A 19316-nucleotide genomic window follows, 5' to 3' on the forward strand; every position below is an offset into this window, starting at 1 on the left:
CATCGAAGACTCAGTCTGTGATACATTATGTTCGTTAGAGTTTAGGCCATTTTAATTCCACCACACTGGGGAAAGTTTTGCCATTCAGTATGAACAGCTGTCAGTGTAATTTAATACCAGTCCAGTTGTAGCAGTGGTTGAGATGGTAAGAAAATCTAAAGTATAACCCATTGTGATAAAAATATGAAATTATGCAAAGATTATTGATTGGACTTCATAATACCGCCCTATTTTATTGTACAGGCCGTGAAATACGGAGCCTAAGTAAGTAAGATTTGAGAGCTTGCCAAGAACAAAATTCTCAAAGTGCAAGGGTATCTAGGGGGGTGATATATTTACCTAGGAACACTTTGTAGTTGATACAATTCAGGTTTTCACAGGAAAAAAATTACACTGCCAATAATTTTAAGAAATGTATTATTTCCAGGTATTTTAGCAGAAAAACACTAATTTTCCAGCTTACACTCTAAAATCACTGCACTTTTTGTGGCTTAACTTGGTAATGCAAGGTATAAATTTCAATTATACCTTGTATTGGCGTGCATATAGCAGAAACAACAAACACCAGCACGCAATGCAGACTATGGCCTCTGTAATGATAAGACCGTATGGACCTGTGCCCTGTGATATTTGCCGGTGTAGCAAAGGGAGAACAGTCCTTATCACATTTTATATATAATACAAATGGAGAACTCAATAGTGGAGCATCCATGATGAACATTATGGCATGCTATATTTATAGTGTAAGATGGGAAACTTTGGGGGCGGGGGGGGGGGGGGGGTCTGCTATAATACCTGGAAGCTGAGCATTACTTAATATTACTTTTAATTGCTTCTTCTCTGTAAAAACTTGAATTGTTACCTCCTTATTTTAATACATCTACTGCCAAGTATTGCTAGATAATTGTAATTACATTGTAATTCAGATAAAATACATAGCAATCTCATTTAATTCTAGTGTAATCACACCGTTAGTTGTGGGCTGCATTATGAAATGCTACAAGATAATCTTATAATTCCGAATCTTTTTTGCGGAGGGTTGCCCTGGCTGTAGATGACTCTTGCTTGGATTTGATTATCTTGGATCAGATGACCTCTGGTTTGTGATTCTTCTGTATAACCTTCAGCAACTTGACGAGGGGGAGAAGCTACGCAACCTATATACAGAATAGGCTATGATGCATGGCTATATGTGTGAAATCGTCTCTTGGAATAGGCCCAAGCTGCATCCGTTCTGCAATACTCAGTTAACCACCACACAAGCCACTGTGGGCACCGCAGATGATTTCATATGCAAACAAAGCCAAGTCCTTGCTTACATCTGGCGGGTTTTTTGTGGGCTAATATGCATATTTTCATTTTAACATAATTTGTTCAGCGTGGTGTAAAGTGTCTCTTTTTACTGCTGTCGTGTAAACACTTAAATATGTTTCCCAGTATTGTCGCAATGATTTTCGAGACCCTGCGCTTGCTGCGCAGTAAACCCGCGGCGGCTCCGCTACAGATTACCGTGTAAACACACCCTTGTATGTGATTGGTCGAGACATTTTAGCGCGACGTACCACAGCCAATCACAGGATTGTTTTTCTATCACGTCGGTGCACGGATAGTAAGCTAACGGATAATGCAAAAACAAACTATTATAAAGAAGGCGGATTGCGGCTTAACGGCGATATAGCGTGGCAGGGCTTGATTATCTGGAACGAGTGTTTCTTGTTAGGATTTTATTTGTGAGCATGTGGTACGGCCGTGACTGCGAGGACGCAAGAATTGGGTAAGCTAACCAGCTTTAGCAGCAGCGTGCTAATTTTCAGCGTTCCGCAAGGCCGCAGAGAAATACGAGCACTGCTTCCTGTTGTTGCTTTATTGAGAATGTAGGCTGAGCTACGATCACAACGTCAACCCCAAAAGTGTTATCTCGGAAACGAGCGCAGTCGTGCAGTTATTTGCACTTCAGTTTATTTTATACGAGCTTGCGAGCTACCTAGCTTGTTAGCTAGCTAGCATGAGTGAAGTGATGGACTGCAAACAGTCCGCTGACTCTGCATCGAGGAAACGGTGTCCATCACCCGATAAGGATGAAGGCAGCCTGATTCCCAGCAAGTCCGCAAAACTTAGTGACCAGCCAGATGAAACGAGGGTTAGTTCTGAAAGTTGCAAAGACAGTGAAGCCGAGAGTAAAGAAGCAGCCGGGAGCGAGGGCCAGTCGAAAGATGGCAAAGAGGAACAAGCCGCTGTGAAAGCAGATCAGGGTTCAGAGGGCGCTGGTGGCACCAGTTCACAGCCTGTCAACAGCTCCAGCGCTGACAGCCACCACACCAGCAGTAGCACCGACAAGCCGCAGTCCTCGGATCAGCAGGAGTCGGCTCATGCAAAAGACAAAGCAGAGAAAACAGTAGAAACAGAGCGGCGTCCCACAGCTCCTCTGGACAAATCCGACTCAGCTGCCATAGCAGCTGCTGAAGCGCTGGCCAGTCTCACAGGGGGGGACGGAGAAGACAGCCAAGAGACTCCTTGTTCATCTGAAAAGGCCAAGCAGGTGAAACAAGGGAGTAAATTTAAACAGCGCGGGGGACACCAGTCCTCAAAAGTTGGCTCCAAAACACAAGCAGCGGCAGCAGATAGCTCCACATCTGTGCATAGCACTGACAGAGAGGATACAGATGATGTGCCTGAAGCAGATGAGGGCGATGAATCGGTATCTGGCTCTTCCTCCACACCGAGCTCCTCTTTCCCATCAGAGAATGAGGAAAACGATGATGGCGAATGTGCCATTGTGTCTGTAAAGATGGCTCCAGAGTTGAGGCAGTCGGTGGCTCTCCTGGCACAAGTACAGATGAGGCTGGAAGCCCTTGAGAAGAAAAGTGCCCGGCTTCACCAGAGGCTGGAGTTGAAGATTAGTCGTCAGCGGCGCCCGCATCTGGATCAGAGAAGTTCTATCACGAAAACGATCCCTGGGTTTTGGGTGACAGCTGTATCCTTAAAATATGAAAGTGTAACGCTCGACCGATTGCCATGCTGTGTTTGAGTATTTAAAGTGAATTTGTCATGTTGTTTTTTCGTAACTTCGATGTGCCAGCTGTTGAACCATCCTCATCTCTCAGCTCACATTGATGAGACCGATGAAGACGCTCTTAGTTACATGACTGATCTTGAGGTAGGACATTTTATTCTCACAATCTCAGCTGATGCATATTTGTAGAATGGAAGAAAACACGTTTTCCTACCTTTTTCCTCAGATTGAGTCTTTCAAGAATAACAAATTGGGCTACAGAATTCGCTTCCACTTCAGACGAAACCCTTACTTTCAGAACAACATCATCATGAAAGAGCTGCACCTCGGAATGGGAGGTAAAAAATAAACATGTGATTATAAAATCAAGTGATATTAGATAAAGCATAGTGTAGCCTCAAAATTATATCAGTCTTTTGGAGAATACAGTAATACGATTTTTGACAGTGCACAAAAAAACACAAAACATTTTTTTAGTGGTTGCTGCTTGCAGGCTGCAGCATTTATTAGTGTGATCAAAATGAAGGGCATTTTTCATCCCACATAAGTCAAATGTTTTCTCCAAAAAAGCATAAAATAACTGCCACACTTTAGTTGGACAGCTACTACTTAACCATATGCACAGTATTGTCACATAATAAAATATAATTAAAACACATTTTCAACCTGGGATGTTGTATATTGGGTCGACCTTTTTAACCGACTGCTTAAAGCCCTCTTTTTACCACCGTGCAACTACATGAGTAATTTTGCATCCACCATTTGATTTTCCTATCACATAGGAACTTATGATAGGAAAGGGTTACTCCCTAGTTGCATTATGTGCAGCTAGGAAGTGCTCCTGCAGTGCTTACGTGAGGCATTTGTTTACTTTAGGTCACACATCACCAGCTCCTAGTATCTCCTCCTCATGTGCCTTAATAGCCTGTTTGTGTAGAACGGTGTGTTTTTGCGTCAACTGGTGGAACAAGTTTGTCGTTTCCACCTTTACTGGGATCAATTTTCTTGCATGTTTTGGAAAGCACTGTGCTTTGTCGGAGCTTGATATGGTAGCTCCCTTATTAGGTACAAAGTGGTTAATGGAGGCTAACATGCAGTTCTTGCTCTCAGATGTGTCTGGGCTTGAGTCATTGTAGTGTGTGCTAAGGAAAGTAAATGCATGCCATTGGTGTGTCAATAATATATTGATATGACATTTTAATATCATTTAAAAATTTACACTGGTATTGTGAAAAATGAGGTTCAGTACAGCCCTAGCATATAAGGTTAATCTTAAAAAGTAGAGTTATCAATTTTGCTTTTTTCCCCCCCCAATTCGGTCATATTTTGGAAGGGAAAATGACAACTAAATGGGAAATTTTCATTAACAGCTGCCTAGGGCTGTTCGATATAACGATATATATCGGATGATGATATAAAAACATCTATCGTTTCATTTTACGCTATCGTTTGTTTCGTGGTGTCGCAAAATAAACTGTTTACGGCAATATTTTTTTGATCGTTTTGATGGTCCCTGTAGTGGCTATATTAATTTCTTAAAGTTCTCTCTTTCTCTTATATTTAATATAACCACACTATGGACAGACAAGCGACTGTTTTTATGCATTGTCGTTAGCAACAACGACGGTAAAATCATCGCGTGTCTGCTTGTTTATTTTCCACATAAACCTTTCACGATAAAGCTCAAGATCCTGTTGAAACTTTTCAAAATAAACTGAATCGCATGAAAGAGTGTGCAGTATTTACGGATGAGAAGCAAAAAAGAGCCGCCAGGTGCTAAAAAAAAATACACCTTAGACTCAAACATTAGAACAGGCTTTTCCCCGCAGCACGCCATGTAATAAATACTCACAAAGAAAACGGCGGCCGTGACAACTTATGTCTAAAAATGTATCGTTTCATGCATCTGTTAAAACACTCGACTCCAGGTACACGACGCCCAGCTGGAAACGCTTCCCGCAATTCGAGCTGCCCGAGATTCACAGAATTTACAGAAAATGTTACATTTTTGTGATTTATATCGTTATTGGGATGATAGAATTCTTATATCGGGATATGAGGTTTTGGTCATATCGCACAGCCCTACAGCTGCCTATAAAATATATGGGAATGAGAAGTTGCAAGTAAACCAAACAACTTGACAAATTTGTCAGTGTCACATTGTGAAGCATTATTATTATATTATTGTTTATTTATCCAGGTGAAAGTCTCATTGAGATTTAAATCTCATTTCCAGGAGCGACCTGGCCAAAAGGGCAGCAGAAGTTACAACAAATGTGTTTTTTGTTGTTTGTTTTACCACAATCTTACCAGTGATTCTGTACATTCAGGTTTTATGTTTTTAAATTGAAAGTTAATTTAAATCAGTGGTTTTCAAACTATAGGATACAGGTTCACTGCAGGTGAGCCAGGTGGAATAAACTAAATGAAACTAAGGTCAATGTTTGTTAATGTTTTTCTTCCTAACTTTGGGATAAGTAAAGTATTGTGTTTCTTATCTTTATGGTTTGCTGATGTTATTGCACCTTTAAGTAATACATTTCAGTTTGGGTTCCTTTTTACTGTTTGATTTAAAAAAAAAAAAAAAAGGAATGCGAGAGTGAACTTCAGCTTCTGGGGCACTCAAGATAAAGTGAGGACCACTGATTTAGGGGACTCATGTAAATAAAAGCCCAGTTACAATACGGCTGGTGAGTGGCGAAACTTGCTTTTAGAAGGGCACACACCGTATTCAGACAGCACAGTTGCATTATGAAATGGAGGATTGGCTGAGATTACTTTAACTGTTTTACTCTTTGTCATCATGCACATGAATAGAAAGAATCATTTGTGATGTCAAGCAGGAAGCTTATATCCTCAGTATCATGTTCTAATCCTGGCTGCTCATGTTTTCAGGATCTCCCATGTCGTTCTCCAACCCCATTCTATGGCATCGTGGACACAACCTGACAGCCCACAGTGAACCCAGGAAGTCTTCACGTGGTGTTTATGAGACGTTTTTCAGTTGGTTCAGTGACCACAGCAGCCCAGGACAAGATGATGTAGCACAGGTACAAAAGAGTACACCCACATATTGGATTGTAGCGAAAATAAATCGATAAGTATAATTTTATTTATTTGTTTATAAGGACAACACATTGATCAACATTTGTGTGAGTATGGCAGCGTTAGTCAGCTGGCTAATTTTCAAGTGCAGTTCTTTGGCAAGATGTTTTTAAAAATGATTCAAATAATAGAATAAACACAATAATTGGACAGACAATTACACTCACTATTCAAGACAAGAGGAAAGAGCAAAAAATGTACTCCTAATATAATATAAAGACAAGCGGCAGCCACCACAAACATTTAATACAATAATACAACAGAAACAGTAAGCAGCAACAAATAATAGAAACAGTAACCTTGCCTGGTAAAGAATTTCAGGCAGGTTAGATCGAAACAGAAAAATAAAAACAGATTTACTAGAATTTACTGTGCAGATTTTAACATGTTTGTGTCTGATCAACCTGGATCAAGATCTGGAGACTTAGTAACGGTGTTGTAGGAGCTCCAGTTTCTGTTTTCACTTGGTAAAACATTTTCTATTTGAAGCTTTGATTAACAGGATCTCCTGGTTTTAAATGTGTGTTGCTGTATTCGAAAGCTTTCAGACCCACTAGGCTGCAACAGTTTCAGAGGTATTTTGTTAACCTATTATTAGATTTTGCTAGACAATCATTATTTGCAAGCATGGTGTGCCAGCTGTGTGCTGAAAGGGTCAGAGTTCAAATGCTTGAAGCAATTATGTCACATTTAGTTAACATGATTACAGTCAGACTTTGGAAAAATGGCGACTTTATTACCCTTTAAAAATAGAAGAAATTCCTCTTTCAGTTACCGTAATTGCATTTTTGAACTAGATAAATGTGAAGTGAACTGAAGCTTCCACAGTCTGGTTGAGAGTAAAGTTGGACTTTAAGGATGGAGCACAAGTAAAGAAAAGAGAGGGGTAAAATGAGAATGTGACACAGTTTAATCTTGATTTCCAAAATTGAGGTTGAAAATAAATGTTAAATAATTGCGCAGCCCCAATAAGGACACTTCCTTTTTTGTTTTGGTTTGTTTTTAACAGATATAAAAATCAGGGTGTCTATCAAGTGGACCACCACTGGGCAAATGTGTGCGTTCATTTATTTATTTATTTTTATACAAAAGCTTCAATGGTAAATTAACAGTTTAAAAAGACTATAAAGACATTTTAAAAATAAATAAAGAGCCAACCCATACGTTATAGCTAAATACTCTTTTACCTGTTTAGTTGATGAGGTCACTAAAGCCCCTTTTCCATTAATACCTACTCTGGTCGGCTTGCCACGGTTTTCAGGGTTTTCCATCAAGGGGTTCCAAGCAACCCAAGGTAATTTCAACAGACTGCATGCCACCGATTGGCTGGTAAGTGGCATCAATCAATGAGCTATGAGAGGGTCTCGTTCGCGAAAATCAAACCAACATTTTTAAAACCCCGAAAACAAGGAAATGGCTACAAAAACAACACGGTGGTCTCAGAGTCTGATGAAAAGCCTCAGACCGCTCGACGTCCACCTTGATTGTAGCGTTCATGTCGCATACTAATTACATCGCTGGAAGTTCAGCCACGTTGCTATGACAACGATCTCGCACATTGGGTGGTACTCAATTGTAACAGAAAACCCGTCGATCCAAGTAGGTACTAATGGAAAGAGGCCTTATGGGCACAGTGGGCCATCTACAAATCTGAAGCTCTGTGGTTTGATTCCCACCATGTCAAAGTGTCCTTGAGCAACCCCAAATTTAATCTGAAGCATCAATCAGCTTGTGAGTGTGACAGATTAAGCTTCTTTTGGCTGCTCCGTTATTCACATGGGGTCGCCACAGCGGATGGCGCCAGGATATTTGCCAGATTTTGAAGCCGGATGCCTTGTATCTCCTCTCGGTCTTAAACACCGGCTTTTTCACATGTTCTACAAATGTATAAGCCACTGTAAGTATGGAGCAGAAGCGGATCAATATATTGATCTGCCATTACTGGCGATTTGAGGGTTTTTAACTATTGAGAGATGAACGATTATTAATAAATGTTTTGCATGCCAAGCACAACTGGCAGCTGATCCGATCCAAGTGACGTGTTGTGAAAAAGTGCTTTCAGAGCTCAGTAAGAGTAGAAATCACTGTAAAAATACCAGTCGATTTACCATTTCTAAGTCCATATTTGTTCACTTATGGCTGGCTCAGGCTTTGCCCTTTGTTAGTGATGTGCTTCAGTGGGCTTTCACTGGTATAAGCTGTAAATTGGGAAATGAATGCCCTGTTGTTTTTCTCTCTCTCTCATCACCCGCTGTGTGTGCAGGGACGCATTGAGGCCCAAATGCTGCTCCCTCTTCAGTTAATAGTTAATGCGTTTTTTTTCTCTGCCTCAAAAGATTGAATTAATAGTTCCATATTAATTGAGCGCGACATTAAATTGCCCACCTGACCAAAGCCGCCAGGGTTACATTTTCTGATGGAAGCCCTATAATAGGAAAATTCTTAAACAATGCCATCAGGAAAACGTGTTTGTGTGTGTCTGTGGGGGTGCATTGTGTGTTTTCTATTCAAACATTTGCCTCTGGCAGGAATGCACATGGTGTGTGAAACTGAACATGTGCATCTCAACATATTGAAATGTACTGAAATGAAATTTGTGCTGTTCTTCAGATTCTTAAGGACGACCTGTACCGAGACCCTCTGAGATACTACCTCACTCCTCTCTGGGAACCGAGGGAGAACGGCAGGTAAAATAAACTTACAGATCCTACCAACTAACAGTCAGTGGGAGAAACACACATCGTAAGCCGTAAAATACAGAAGTATTCTCAGTAGCTGAGTGGGCTGCACATCAAAACAAAGAGCGTGTTTACTGTTAATGTGAAGGTTTATTTTTTTTAATTTTGCAGTAGTGGCACGGGGGCTAGAACGGCTGACAACGGCAACGGAGACGACTGTGTTGTGATCTCTGACTCGGATGATGAACCCGGTGAGGAGGCTGGTGAAGCTGAACAAGGCAACAGTAGGGATGAGGAAGAGGAGGAGGAGGAGGAAGGCGAAGAAGAGGAGGAAAGAGGGCAAAGTGCAGGTCAGTGCCAAGACGGGATGGATAAAACGGTTCAAATCCCGCATTATACAGAAGCTCATTCTCACTTCTAGCTTATTTTGAAAATGGATGTCTGCGTCCATTTAGTGTTGAGCTCGCTGGGCTGTGTTGTAGCTGAAATTTAAATGTATGAGTAATGCGGGTTAAACTGAATAGACAAGAAATATCTCCTCCTCAGATGAGAGCCCAGGGGAGGAGGAGGATGGTGGAGAGATTGTGATCGACGGTAAGACATCACTCTTAACAGCAGCGCTACAAATTCACCATTGTCACAAATAATCAGTGGGAGGCTGTTGAATCTGCGGGTGGCATTTCAGTCTGCGTATCCTTCATTCTTTGATTTATTTAAGCTGAATCAGAAAAGCAACGAAAACATCTTGTTTTATTTGAGTTTTTAAACCATGACTGAAAAAATATTTGTATTTACTTTGTTATAGTGTTATAATGAAAATAAGAGCGCAATTTCAACACAATTCAGTTTTTCTCAGTTTTTTTCCACTGTAACTTTCATCTCAAGGCACTTTATATTGTGATGTCAAGACTCTACAGTAATATGATGTGAGCAAGGACGGTGACAGTGGGGAGGATGAACTCCCTTTTAGTCTCCAGCAAAACCAGGCTCAGGAAGAGTGCAGGCATCCACAGATGGAGAAGATAGAAAAGAGGAGCATAGGGATATGATGAACAGCAGGTGGTACAAGAAACTACAGGACACATTATTGACTTGAGTAGTGGGTTACATGGGGAGTGGAGAATTTGGGAAGTCCCCCAACAGCCTGAGCCTATAGGAGAATAACTAAGGGAAAATTCAGGGTCCTCTGATCCAGCCGTAACTGTAAGTTTTATCAAACCGCAACAGTTTAAGCCTTATCTAGAAAGCAGGAAGGGTGTCTGTCTCCTAAACCCAAACTGGGAGCTGGATCCACAGGAAAGGGGCCTGAGAGCTGAAGGCTCTGTCTCCCATCCTACTTTTGGAAACCACAAGCGATGGGATAATAAGGCAATATAAGGTCTATTTCAGTGTTATAAAACATTCTTGAGCCATACCAGCTGTGATTTTCTTAAGTGCTTTCCCAATTTTAAAAGGCTCATTAATACATTTCTCATAGGATTTAATTAGAGCCATAATTACTACAGCAAAACTAAATCTTTTTCACTGCATGCTTACCTGCGGTTTTTTTTGTTTGTTTGTTTTTTTAAGTAAAAATAAAAAAACATCACTATTTCTTTCCTTTCAATTTAGGTTTCAAAACAGAAAAGAAACAAAATAAGAAAATTCATTTTCCCCAAATCTATATTTAAAACCAAACACAAATAAATCAAAGAATGAACAATACATGGATTCAATTCATAATCTTTTTCCTCTTTCCTACTCTTTTAAATTATGGTATTTTTTTTATTTTTATTCACCTTTTTTATTTTAAAGTTTGCTTTGTGGGATAATTAAAGTGACCCATTGAAACGATAGACGTCTGATTTTTGTCCTGTAGGCTCCGATGACAGCGATCAGGAGGAAGAAGAGGAAGAGGGAGCATAAGAAGAAGAAGACGTGAGCTTGAAGGAGTCACCGCAGGGACCAGAGACCGAGAGGATGAAGAGAATGCTTGGTTTGTGAAGACTAACAGCAAACATTAAACCCTTCTTCCTGATGTTAGTCATTTTTATGCACAGAATATCCAGTTTTGTTTTGTTTTTTTATAACAAATAAACACACAGAAGCATTTTAAATCAGGTTTAACTGTAACAACAAAGCCAAGGCAGCGCGTTTCCCCTCTGTTTTATACAGTTGGTACTGTGTCTTCTGATGTACTCTGATACACTTTTTGCAGTTGTTTTTTTTTTTTTTTTTCTAAGCAGATTCTTGGGCATATTATGCCTCCTGGTTCTTCTACTGTTTTTCGATTTAAAGAGCATTGTACTACAACCTGTACGCGTGTAGGTGAGTTTTCTGATTGCCCCTATTTGGTGGCATAAAACTTTGCATTGCATATTCTTCAAATAACAGTGAAGCCTTCAGAGGCTTTATTAGCAATCTTGTCACATTTGGGCTTTTCTTTTGTTTGTTTGTTTTCTGGGCTTTTTAGGAATCGACATGTGACAAAGCAAATATGTCACAGTTTAAATTTGATATAGTTACAGTACATTTTAGATGCACTGAGTACTGAACCAAAATTTGTTCTCAGGGATGATCATGGCGGTAGTCGCGTTGAAAGAACCGTGCTGACTTTTCAGACATTTACACACTCTGGTTATTGTCGGTTGTGTATAAAGAAACGTGTACTCTACTGTAGTAAGTAGGAACAATTATTGTTTTAATAGACTACCTGTGTTTTGTTTCGGGTTTTTCTTTCTCCCCTACTCTACGTGTCCTGTCTTGCTACACACCAGCCTCCATCAGCAGTCTGTAAACCATCTCTGGTGTTTAAAATCATTGCGTAGTTTGACGTTTTTGTGGATTTTTGTAAAGCACTCCTTGAGTAAGAAGAGTTTTGATATTTGATTTTCTTTTAGATTTTAACTTAATTTGAAATTTACTTTCTAAATCATTGAAGGTTTAATCTAATGTAACGTGTTTAAGGTTTGTGTTATCTGCTTAAAATGATGGTATTTATTACTTTGTTTTTCTACAAATCCAAATTATGGCATGCCTGTGAGCACGAAATATAAGATGAAGTGATTATATTCCTTACAAGGCCGTGTGGGGGGGGAGTAATTTTCTGCGCACAGTGTTAGTAAATGTTAAATTCACAGCAACAGATGGGGTGCACTGTAACAAAGCTAGTATTTGTATTGCTTACTTTTCTTAGCAAGGAACCTGTAAATAATACTTCTGCGTTGTCTTTTGGATAAGGCAAAACATGTTTAATCCATGGATAAATTTATCAAATAATCTGGAGGGTTTTTCATAAACATGATCAGAAGGTTATATTTTGTGTGCTGTGTTTTATAGAACACTGTAGTTACAGATACCTACTTGTTTGTTGTTTTGGGTAATTTTTTTTCTTTTTTTGTTTTAAAGATAAATGTCAAGTTTTTGCTCAGACCTAATAAAATAGACAGTTGTTTCACTTTGTCTGTGTGGTTGACATATGCTAGATCCCCAGTCCCCAACACCCGGGCCACGGACCAGTACCGATGTGTGAGTCGTTTGGTACCGGGCCGCGAGAGTTGAGGCTCGGGTGTGACATGGATGGTTTTCAGGGGTTTTATTGGTTTTTATCGTTATTTTTCATTGTTTTTATCATTAACTCTGTTTCCCTGGGTCTTTTTCCGTGTGTTATGAATAAATCATCTTTTTTTTTTTGGTACCGGTACCGGTTTTATTTTGTTGTATTTTCCTGCAACACCTTAAAGCAGGTGTCTCCAACTCCAGGCCTCGAGGGCCGATGTCCTGCAGGTTTTAGATTTGTCCTTGATCCAACACAGCTGATTCAAATGGCTAAATTACCTCCTCAATATGTCTTGTAGTTCTCCAGAGGCCTGGTAATGAACTAATCATTTGATTCAGGTGTGTTGACCCAGGGTGATATCTAAAATCTTCAGGACACCGGCCCTCGAGGCCTGGAGTTGGAGATCCCTGCCTTAAAGGAAAGTCTGTGAAAATATTGTCGGACATAAACCGGTCCGTGGCGCAAAAACGGTTGGGGACCGCTGTGCTAGAGAAAATTTTTGTTATCTATTGTGGAGTTTATGCCCGGGTGCACACCGGCTCACTCCTTGGCGGCCGCTTGTCGGGGCCTGGGGCTCGCTCGGGCCCCTTTGGAGGTGGGGTGCCCCCGGCCTCTCGGCCTAGGGCTCGGTCACTCAGGCGCAGCTGGGGGCCGGCGGAGCTCACGGGCGTGTCACTGCAACTCCCCCTGACTTCTGCTCCGCGGCTGCTGGGCGAGCCCTCATCTGGGACTCTCCTCAGCTCTTACTGGGACAGTGGCGCGGCTGCCCCTCTGTTGGTCTTCCATGGTCTCTTGTGTTCTGGGGGCCTCTGGATGTCTGGAGTTTTGATCTCCTCCATACCCGCTTCACACCCTGGAGGACGGGGCTGTGGCCCCCCCACACTCCCTAGCAGATCATTACATGGAGAAACCTTTGGAATGCAAGCATGCTGATCCACACAGGTATGCACACATGGGTATTCACAGACGCGGACTAAAGCTTTCTTGGCTGCTGCCTCAAAGCACACTGTGCGCTGTCTATCTTGCGTGCTGCACAATATCGTTTATTACTTAGTAAATACTGATATCTATGACTAGCTAGTTTATTGTGATGGTGCTTTGTTTTCTCTATTATTATGTTGCTCTTTGTTGTTTGCTGTCTCCTCTGTTTGTTTTTGTTTGTTTGTTTTTTTTTTTTTTTTCTCCATACAGGTGACCCAGGAGTTTTTTTTTTTTTCTCTCTCTTCCCCCCCCTTCTCACCGTCTCTTCTCCCCTTTGGTTTTCTTTCTTTCTCTCCCCCTCTCTCTCTCATTCATTCCCCCTGTCCTATTTATTAAAAAAAAAAAAAAAAAAAAGAAAAAGAAAAAAAAAAGGAGTTTATGCCCAAATATACACTCACTGGCCACTTCTTTAGGTATACCTGGTTAGTACCCGGTTTTACCCCTGTTTGCATTAAAAGCTGGCTTAATTCTTCATGCACAGATTCAATAAGGTGCAGGAAAGATTTCCCAGAGGTTTTGATTTGTATCGACACGATAGCATCACACGGTTGCTGTGGATTTATCGGCTGCACATCGTGATCTGAATCTGCCGTTCCACCACATTCCATAGGTGCTCTTTATGGCTTCAGATCTGTCGACTCTGGAGGACGTTTGAGTACATTGAGCTCTTTATCGTGTTCAAGATCCCAGTTTGAGATCTTTTTACTTGGTGCGACTCATCAGAAGATGGGTACACTTTGGTCAAAATGGGATGGACTTTTTCAGCAAAAATATCCTGGTATGCTGTGGTGTTTACACAGTATTCGGTTGTTACTAAGGGGCTCAAAGTCTGGCAAGAAAACACCCCTCACATCATGACACTACCACCACTAGCCTGAGCCTCTGATATAAGGCGGGGTGAATGTTGTTTACTCCAAATTTTGACCCCACCGTCCAAATGTTGCAGCAGAAATTGAGGCTCATGAGACCAGGCAACATTTTCTAGTCTTCTATTCAGCAATTTATGGTGAACCTCTGTGTGAATTGTAGCACTTGTAGCACCCACTTCTCTGTTTCTGCTGACAGGAGTTGCACTTATCTCAAATTAGTTTAGCCATTCTTGTCTGACCAGTTTTTCACCAGTGGAAGATGCCACTCACTGGATCGTTTCTCTTTTTCAGACCATTCTTTGTAAACCCTAGAGATGGTTGTGTGGGAAACTCCCAGTTGATGTGCAATTTCAGATATCAGACCAGCCCATCTGCCACTAACAACTCACTTGAATCACTTAACCCTTGTGTGGTGTTCGTATTTTTGTTACTCAGCCAGTGTTCATGGGTCTGGTGGACCCGCTAGAGTTTTGGCTTTCCAAATTAACACTATCAAACAATTTTACGTTAAATTACTCAACAGATGTTTACTTCATCCCAATTACAAGACATATGAACAGCAAACATGGTTAATTTTTTCCCTTTACCTTTGTTAGATCACATTTATGAATTAATGTGCTTCTCGTTTTTCTTTTATATAAAATGTTATAAATAAATCAGTTATAATCAAGTGGAGTGAGTGGAAAGACACAACACATTTACACGTGAAAAAATAATTAATTGTTTGATTTTTCTTTTGAAGAAAAATGAACACGGGTCTCACAGACCCGAACACCATACAAGGGTTAAATCACCATTCTGATCCTCGTCTTGATCATATCTATATACCTAAATGTATTTAATTGCTGCTATGTGTTTGGCTTCTTAAATATTTTCTTACCCCTCACTTACCTGTTCCTCTTCACTGCCCCACTACGCAATAAAAAAAATCTTAAAAACATAAATATGTAATATTTACAACATCTAGTCACTGGATATCTCTCTTCCTCTTATTCACATCGAGCCTGGAACATCTGGGTTCAGATCCTCTGATGCATACAAATGCACTCGGTGACACACTTGCACCTGCTTTTAATTCTGACCATGTATAATGTGTTTCTTTGTGTTTGTGTGCCTGTATTGTTGTGCAAGTACACTTCTGAGAAAAAGATTTAAATTGCCCTCTTTGCATTTTGCCAAGAAAATGTGCAAATGTACATGCAAATACAGTACAAAAAGGAAAATTCTCCCAAAGCTCTTCCTTGGATGTTAGCTGGCTTGTCTTTTGTTTTCAGTCTGATTCCACACTATTTCGATACTGGCTCTAGGGAGGCCAATCCACGACTGAAGCCACTGACACTTTCCCAATAAGTACTTTTCTGTATTTATAATTCCATCAAGTTTGAAGAGATCCTCAACACTACTGGCTGAAATGCAGCCCCAAACCATGACGGAGCCTCCACCATGTTTACAGATTGATGGAGACATTCACTGTTGTTTCTCCCTCTTGATCTCTTCTGTACATAGTGAACCAAAAATATCTCATTTGGATTCATCATTGATTTGATCGCTTGTCCAGTTTCCTCAAGTGTTCAGCTAACAGCTCTTTGAGAAACACCTTGGTGGTGCAAAATACTATTAAAGAAAAACTGTGAGAGACCTTCAGAAATTGTGGTGTTATTGCTCAAGGCCAACTTAGAAATGACAAGCACGCCTGGCTGCTTAGAAACAAAGTGTAAAGAAATGATGAGTGGTCCAAAACTTTTGCACATTACTGAGGTTATTGTATATCAGTCTGCCTTTAAAAAAAGGTTCCAGATCTCAATAAGACTGTTTAGCTCTTCTTTCCATAAAGACAACATTTGATCACCTCTCCTGTACCTTTAAAGATGAGCTTTTACAACTCAGTATTCATTAATAAAAAAGTGGTTTTATAACCATTAGAATAGGTTCTGGGTTTTTCCAAGAGTAGTCCCAATAAACTGCATAGACAGGGATCACCCTCACTACCTTCTGATGCACACTCAGCCTCTTTGTTCTTTAAGTAGCATTAAAACAAGACAGAAATCACTCAGTTCATAGAAACAAGGCTTGCCCTCTAGTAAGTTTCCAAGGTGGAAAGAGTTAAACAAAGGATTTCATAATGATAATAAAATAGCCACAAGATGGCAGTGTGGTTAAGCCAATCTATTGTTAGAATAGCTGTCAATTTTTTTGTTTTTAATGAGTGAATCTAATATCTCATAAACAGCCAAATTTGACAGCAGCATTTAGGCTATTAGGTGTGTAGAAATGAGAAATGATTAAGTCTTCCCTCAGCTGTCTCACACGAACACGAACCGCTTCTAATAAGTTATAGATGTGTGACTTATTAAAGTGATCTCAGATATGTTTGGCTGCAGCACTTGCATCTTGACGGGAAGAATCAAAGAAGACCCGCTGAGATACAGCTGTTCTTTATTGTATTCCAACTTTGATTTGACGGCAGTGTTTGTTATCACTGACATTTCAAATGTAGCACTGCAAATAGCCACGGGCAAGACATTTTTGGACAGGCCCAGACAAAGGACCAGCAGTGCTGTTGCAATGGTACACTTAAACCCCTGATTCCACTTTTAATGCACAGCTATAAATATTCCACTAGCGAAAACCTGTCCTGTTGTAGCAGCACCCGGGGTATGCGGTCTAGGATGGGCCTATACTATTAATACTGATGATGAAACACATTATGGCCACATGAAGTGATCCCATGTGAAACAGTGTTTGTCTCATCTTTGAAGTAGTTTTTTTTGGCCTATCTCAGAGCACCACATGTTTTCATGACTATGAATTAATAATGAGGTTGGTTCCTACAATATTGATTGTGACAAACTAAGTACAGATTGCTGGGAGGGTAAAACCATCCTCAGGCTGCTTTGTGGTCTGAGGGTAGTCTGTGAAGCCTTTGTTATGTGTGGGGTGGCAAAATCCTAAATGGATTCTCCGGCGTAAACTACACTACCCTGGGTTGAGCTCTTGTTGATACTGTACACAAATCATCTTGTCATGCTGCTTCATGTTCTTCGCTTTTTTTTTCAGTGCATCTTAAGAATCTCAGGCCGATTAACGGTGACAAAAAAAATGAAAGAACAACACACGGGAGCTAATTCCTCATCTGTGATTAAAGTGGGGGAGGTTATTTTTTTCTCCTGCAATGTGTACAAAAAAGGGGCATGAGCTGCTCTCTGAGGCTCATCAATAGTGGATAATCTGACGGTGTGAGATAGGCCTCCTTGAATAACAACTACCTGTGTGTGAGTGTGTGTCTGCAAATGTAGGTCTTGTAGTGCTGTTTGCGAAGCTTGCGTTCGATGTGCACGCTTTGGGGTGCACGCACGCTTGCAGGAGCCGCGCGTCACATAAACACGCCTTCGGGTTTTTAACGCGAGCGGGATCCACTGCTCATCAGATAATCAAGATGAAGCACAGCATTTCAGTAGTGCAGCAGAGAGAACAGCTAAAATGAGAAGAGAATGGAGTGAGTATGACTGAGGGAAATGGATGAGTGCAGTGATAAGCAGGGCTGCCCGGGCCCTGACAGATACACACAGCAGATGGATGACTCTTATCTGGGAGATCACAGAGTGCATACTCACGCCTAGGCCCAGTTACAGAGCCACGATCACACCAGACAGATGAATAGGCCTATCCCCAACCAATCACACTGCACGTACTGTAGACACACACACACAAGTGCACGCGCACACCTACACACACACACAACTTCTTGACAGAATGAACAGATTGCAGCTTCTGCGTTACCTTTTGTGTCTTTGACATTGAAATTCACCTGGAGTCTGGTGTCTCAAGGATATGTGCGAAGAGAGCAGGGAGCAAGGGTGTGGACGGAGATAAGAGAAATCAATTTAATTTCAATTCGAGCAGCAGACGCGAACGCGCGCGAGTTTGTGTCTCCGTGCCGACATGCACACACTGTATGCATGTGCGCCGGCATACAAATTTATCTGTCAAAGAAAGACCCGCATGCACTGTATTCTCACTTTGTTCAGCTTGCCACATTTTTCACTAATTCTCTTAGCGCAAACAATGTCTGTGGCACAGGTTAAGATAGAGCTCGAGTCATAAATACTCAAAACAAATAACATTTTGAACTGTTTTTCTCCCACTGGGACACTTAACCATTAACCAGCTATTACCAAAGACTTTTCAAAGAGTGCTGACAGGTCTACCTTTTAAGACACGGGGACTGTGCTTGCACTCATCTGCTTACATCCTCACTATCCTCTTTTGAAATACAGCTACCCTCCCTGCCAACCACACACGCACGCACGCACGCACATACCCCTTGTTATTTGGAAAGAGCTCTCTTCAGCAGCTGTTGAATCTCCCAGCTGCGTTTTATTACAAGGGAAAGTGCCAGTCTTGTCTTCAAGGCAGATGGCGGGCTGGCTGGCCCTGTAGACACGTGGCATGTTGGACGACTGCAGACGGTGCTCCATCTCAAAGAAGCCGAAGCTACATTATGTTTGTAGAGTGTTTGCACTAAAAGTCTGCACTCACCTCATTCCCAATCCGCTGTGTGGTGAGCAGGCTGTGTCTGGAATGTGCGCCACGTATGCACCCTTCATGTCAAAGATGTTTTCCAAAGTTGTTCTCCTTTGATAATCACTGGTGTGTGAAGTTCGTGAGTGTCGCACAGCACCTGCTCTCTTTTCATCCATTGTGATGTTTACATTTTTTCGGACCTGTAAGATAATAATTGCAAGGCTTGTTAATCTGCGTGGAAAGCTTTGTCACTGAACACAGGGCAAACAATTCTTGTGAATGTCTTATAGTCTTATTTTCTCTACCCTATAATTTCTTCTTAAGGTGATTTCATGTAATGGTGATGCCCTGGACATGCCCCAGAGCCGCTGGCATGTTCAGACACTCTTCAGTTCATCAATACACTGCATGAAAACCCATCAGGGGGTTAAAATAATAGGTTGTCTTTCCTTGCGGGGACAATACCCTGGCTCTGGAAATGATTGATGGGTCTGAGGTCCCAGGATTCACCAGGAGTTTTTGGTTGGCCTACAGGGATCAATGTCTACCTCACATTTCACATTACCTATCCATTAGGGAAGAAGAGCCACTTGAGGGGGGGCTTTTTG

The 19316-nt window shown here is 41.2% G+C and overlaps 1 protein-coding gene across 2 annotated transcripts; it reads left to right on the forward strand.

Annotated features, from left to right (window-relative positions):
• The first annotated feature begins 1560 nt into the window (after window positions 1-1560).
• tspy (testis specific protein Y-linked) lies at window positions 1561-11017 on the forward strand. Of its 2 annotated transcripts, XM_080898381.1 has the most exons (8): window positions 1562-2974; window positions 3080-3157; window positions 3240-3351; window positions 5909-6063; window positions 8729-8805; window positions 8968-9146; window positions 9343-9390; window positions 10655-11017. In XM_080898381.1, the coding sequence occupies exons 1-8, from the start codon at window positions 2006-2008 to the stop codon at window positions 10699-10701; spliced, it is 1665 nt and encodes a 554-aa protein (XP_080754507.1). In that variant the 5' UTR covers window positions 1562-2005; the 3' UTR covers window positions 10702-11017. The 2 variants fall into 2 exon arrangements, with proteins under 2 accessions (XP_080754508.1, XP_080754507.1); XM_080898382.1 differs by lacking the exon at window positions 9343-9390 and having other exon boundaries at window positions 1561-2974.
• Window positions 11018-19316: the final 8299 nt, after the last annotated feature.

Source organism: Rhamphochromis sp. 'chilingali', assembly GCF_963969265.1.
Source record: "Rhamphochromis sp. 'chilingali' genome assembly, chromosome: 12".
Classification (NCBI taxonomy): Eukaryota; Metazoa; Chordata; class Actinopteri; order Cichliformes; family Cichlidae; genus Rhamphochromis; species Rhamphochromis sp. 'chilingali'.